This window comes from Raphanus sativus, chromosome 8 (assembly GCF_000801105.2).
Source record: "Raphanus sativus cultivar WK10039 chromosome 8, ASM80110v3, whole genome shotgun sequence".
NCBI lineage: Eukaryota > Viridiplantae > Streptophyta > Magnoliopsida > Brassicales > Brassicaceae > Raphanus > Raphanus sativus.
Window position 1 is genome coordinate 21,442,140 of NC_079518.1, and position 5,294 is coordinate 21,447,433.

The window sequence follows — 5,294 nt, forward strand, 5'->3', positions numbered from 1 at the left end:
ACTCTTACAATTATACGTACGTAATATCAAAAATCACTACTGTTACAAAGCTTCAGATTTTTTTCAAAAATATAACGACACAATATTCTACAATATATTATATAACAAGAAATTTTCAATAGTATATGATATATAGACAAAGAAGTTAAAGTCATGATGCTAAAGTAAAAAAAAAATGATGTTTATCTAAAAATATATTTGATATTTAGTGGACTATCAATGATACATATTGATTGGTGTTGTATAATATTTATATTTCGAATTCTGTTATTTTTAATTTATCTTAAACAATATAGAGAGTTCACAGTTCTATATGTTTAAATTAACTACAACTATTATTATTTTGAAAAGAATAAAAGTGAGTATTTACTAAAAATTAAAATAACTAATATATTATCTAAAACACTATGATTATTGAAATGAAATATTAATCAAAATTTATGTAAGGAAACAGATTATTATTACTAAAATAAGTCAACAATATATACGCGAAAATTCAAAAACTAATGTGAAAAAAAATATTCATTTTTTATCTGTTCGTGAAATTAAAAGATCAAATAAATTTTATATCTAGTTATTAATAAACCTCATTCAAAATAAAATTAATAATATATTAATAAACTAGTTTTAAAATTTTTTAGCTTTGTTTATATATAACCCATGTTTTTTTTTGAAATTATAAGCTCTAATTTTAGTAGTATATCTAAAAATTTAAAGATTTGAACCATAATTTATCTATAAATATTCGAAAAATGTTATTACTTCTACTTTTAGATTTGAGTTATGCTCAACAGTTTTATAGAATTAAAATTGTTTTGTTGTTTTGTAATATATATTAATTAGATAACAAATAATAAACTATTTCTTAATTAATTAATATATTTATACATATACAAATATTAAACCTTTTTAATTTAAATTTATTGTTTTTATTATAAATTATTACGACTATTTGAATTTAAATTTATTGTTTTATTGTAAATTATAAATTATTACAACGCCTATTTTATGAGGGAAATTTTTGTATAAAATATTGTGATATTGATACCTAAATGTTAAGTTTACACCATGTGAAAAGTTTATTATAATTGTTTTCTTAGTTAAGCTGTATAAATATAAATGAAGATAAATTGCACTAGTGTAGAAAATTTTATTTTTGCCAACCACTAGTGTATAATGTTTTGAATCGAATTACTGAATTAAAAAAAAAAGAAATTCAACAAATATTATAACATATATATGCAATGTTCAAAATTACGCTAGGCGTAACGCGTGCGGTAAGGTAGCGCCTAGCGCCGAATCTATTATTTGGAGATTATACGGAGATTAATCGGGGAGTAGTTTTATAGTTTTTATATTATTTAAGCCGTTATATATTGAATATGTGCAAAAATATAGTAATTGATACTTGGTCCAGTGGTTAATATCAGTTTGTCTACGGCGCCAGACCTCGGTTCGAAACGGGGAGGGTTCATTTTGGACTTTTTTTTTTGTTTTTTAGGTTTAATGATGTCAAATGACCAACATGTCCTCGTCTTCAACATTCCACCTACAAATTCCAGAACCGTTTTCCTTTCTTTTTTTTTACGATTTCTTTGTTTCTTCTTCTTAATCTTATTAGTTCTAATGAAATATAACAGATCTATAATAGAGCATGTGATTTTGAGCTTCAAATATACAGAATGACGAACTTTTTAATTTTCACCGATTGAGTAACCGAATAACATCAGATCGCTATGCTTGGTGACCGTGGAGCGTTTTTCCGGCGAGTATACGTCCCTTGGCGCCGCGTTTTCGAACATGGTATATATGATACATTTTTTGTCAACACATATATATATATATATGATTTTTATCAGTAAAGGACATGATTTTTGAATTCTAGAAAGTTATTGTACTGACTGGGTGAAAACTAATCATAATACTAGTTTTATACCATTTGTTCAAAAAAAAAGTGGTATAAATGGATGCTACGATTTAGCTTAAAACATAACTACCGTAAATAGCAAAGCCCACATTTGAAATGAGAGCTTCACATCACACATTCCATGAAACAAAGAACATAATAAAAGGTGAAAAGATAAAGAAAGCTCTAAAATTGGTGAGGAAAATAGTTTCCTCTTTTACCATTTTTCGTTTAAAGAGTACAACGGTGATCAAAACACAAAAACAAATCGAGAAGGAACTGATAACCAAAAGCTAAATTAAGTTTCAAGAGAAAGAAGAACAACAAGCAACAACCTTCAAAAGCCAATAACCCTTTATTCAGAATGATATTTGGTCAACTTCATCAGCGGACCAATATCTTCCACTCTTCCCACCATAAACGACACAAACCACAAGCAGAACCAAAGAGCTCTCCTCTCAGTACCTGTAGTGAGCAGGCTTGTATGGTCCTTCAATGGGAATGCTGACGTAGTCAGATTGGTCCTTTGTCAACTTAGTGAGCTTAGCTCCAAGCTTGCCCAAGTGAAGAGCCGCAACCTTCTCATCCAAATGCTTGGGTAGAACGTACACCTTCTTCTCGTACTTACCGCTCGACTTCTCATTCCAAAGCTCAAGCTGGGCGATCACCTGGTTGGTGAAAGAGCAAGACATGACGAAACTCGGGTGACCAGTGGCACAACCCAAGTTCATGAGACGACCCTCAGCGAGAACAATGATTCCGGACTTGGTGTCTGGGAACACCCACCTGTCGGTCTGGGGCTTGATGGTGATACGCTTGACACCAGGGAAGGTCTCGAGACCAAGCATGTCAATCTCGTTGTCGAAGTGACCAATGTTGCAGACGATGGCGTTGTTCTTCATCTTCCTCATGTGGTCAACCATGATGATGTCTTTGTTACCGGTGGTGGTGACAAAGATGTCAGCTTCGGAGACGACATCCTCAAGGGTCAGAACTTGAAGTCCTTCCATCATAGCTTGTAAAGCACAGATGGGATCGATCTCGGTGACAATGACTCTGGCACCAGCGGTCTTCATGGCAGCGGCACAACCCTTTCCGACATCACCATATCCGCAAACAACGACAACCTTTCCGGCGATCATGACATCGGTGGCCCTCATGAGACCATCAGGTAGAGAGTGACGGCATCCGTACAAGTTGTCGAACTGTAATTAGAGAACAAAAGGAGATCAATACGACATCGTTTCATCCAATCACAGGAAAAAATTAGATTCTAGTTTCACATTTGTCCTGGCTACAAACCGATAAGCGAGATTTGAAAAATTCAATCAGTTAAAAACCAAACCAATAAACCGAGATATAAAACGATTCCGGTTCACAATAATTAACCGAAAACCAAACCAACAGTTCCCGGTTCAATTTAAGTACCTTGCTCTTGGTGACGGAGTCGTTGACGTTAATGGCAGGGAACAAAAGAGCACCAGTCTCCTGCATCTGGTAAAGCCTCTTGACACCAGTGGTGGTCTCCTCAGAGACACCAACGAGTCTCTCCTTCATCTTGTGGTACTTCTTAGGATCAACCTGAAGACCTTCCTTGATGATCGAAAGCACGATCTGGAACTCAGGGTTATCAGTGGAACTCGGATCCGGAACCTGACCCGTCTTCTCAAAGATCTCCTCTGCCTTGACTCCCTCGTGGATCAAAAGCGTCGCGTCACCACCGTCGTCCACGATCAGATCCGGACCACCGCCTGGACCCCAGTCCAGAGCACGCTCCGTGCACCACCAGTACTCCTGAAGCGTCTCTCCTTTCCACGCGAACACGGCGGCGGAGTCGCGAGCGATCGCGGCCGCGGCGTGGTCTTGGGTCGAGAAGATGTTGCACGAGCACCATCTCACTTCCGCACCCAGGGCCGTTAGGGTTTCGATGAGCACGGCGGTTTGGATCGTCATGTGGAGAGATCCGGTGATTCTCGCGCCTTTGAAGGGCTGAGATGGGCCGAACTCCGTACGGCAGGCCATGAGTCCGGGCATCTCCACCTCCGCGAGTTCGAGCTCCAGACGACCGAAGTCCGCCTGAGACATGTCCTTGACCTTGTACTCGCGCCCACTCGACGTCTTCTCTACGATCAACGCCATTTTCTTCGGATCTGAGATTTGAGATTTGATTGGGGGCAGAGAGAGAGAGAGAGGTGTGTGTGTGAGGAGAAAGAAAGGGGGTGTGAGAGAGAATAAATAGATGAGGTCTATATCATATGGACGGCTCCGATTGTTTTAAGGGTTTGGTGGATCTGGTAGAAGCTCTGTGATCCACTGTTTCGCGGAACACGCTGCGCTAGTAGTTTGACTCATGTCGTTAGACTACTATTGTAGCTTCATGTGCCACGTGGCTTCATCCAAATCGTTGCTGAGATGTTTATTTTGTGGTGGTGATTTAACATTTAATGTTTGGATTCTTGCGTAGTACTCCATGATTTATTTGATTCCCTTTCTCTCTAGGGAGAGAAATAGAAACTAGAAACTAGAAACTAGAAACTAGAAGATTTGTGTGATTTTAAGGTAGGTGAAAATCATATGTCATCAATAAGGTGTAAACTGTTTAAGACGTATCACACCCCCATATCAACCAGCCATGCATGAGCAGAGGAGCTACTCTTTTTCTTTTTTTTTTTTTTTTTTTTTTTTGAATTATACAGAGGTATCATGGTCCCACCGAAGTAGTTCAGACTAGTAACGTGTTGCCACATGTCGGTCCTCTGTCCCTGGCGATGCCGAAATGTTAATTCCCCTAAAATCTCCCTTGAAATAGGTCGTGTGGTTTAATGTTCACGATCACTTTCACCCTAAAATCTCTTCTATACTGCATTAATAATCATTTTGCCATCAATCCCAGTCTATCAATCTTGCATTTTAGATGACATCTTATTGGCCCACTAGAGTGTAGAGTCGCCCCATGTTCTCCGCATATTTCAACGAGATATAAATAAATGGCTTTTAGATCCATCACATGTGACTGTGTAATGTCTAAATTGATATAAATGGAAGTAGAATCTTTTACGCTTTCTTTCGATTGTGTGTTGATTAGTTTGTTTTAAGAAACACTTTGTTTTTATTTCTAAGATATAGAGGAACCCACTATTTCTCCATTTCTATTTATTACTTTTTCCCGGGGGAATTTTTAGAGTTACCACTGTTTAGTGTTTAATTTGTCTATGACCATCAAATGAAATGTGAATAACCCGTCATTCTCTCTTTGAAACAAAGGGCGCTTGTGGTTTTGTAGGTAGCTTCATGAGTCAAACAATTGAAGAAGCCGATACTTATACTTTGGTAGAGAATCTCGCACAAAGCAATGGGAGTCATGATTCGGATTATGATCGGACTACAA

General features: G+C 37.1%; 1 protein-coding gene across 1 annotated transcript; it reads right to left on the reverse strand.

Annotated features, from left to right (window-relative positions):
- Positions 1–2,088: 2,088 nt before the first annotated feature.
- Positions 2,089–4,111, reverse strand: LOC130498866 (adenosylhomocysteinase 1). Its single transcript, XM_056992561.1, has 2 exons — positions 3,335–4,111; positions 2,089–3,111 (listed from the first exon to the last, which is right to left on the reverse strand). The coding sequence occupies exons 1-2, from the start codon at positions 4,043–4,045 to the stop codon at positions 2,365–2,367; spliced, it is 1,458 nt and encodes a 485-aa protein (XP_056848541.1). The 5' UTR covers positions 4,046–4,111; the 3' UTR covers positions 2,089–2,364.
- Positions 4,112–5,294: the final 1,183 nt, after the last annotated feature.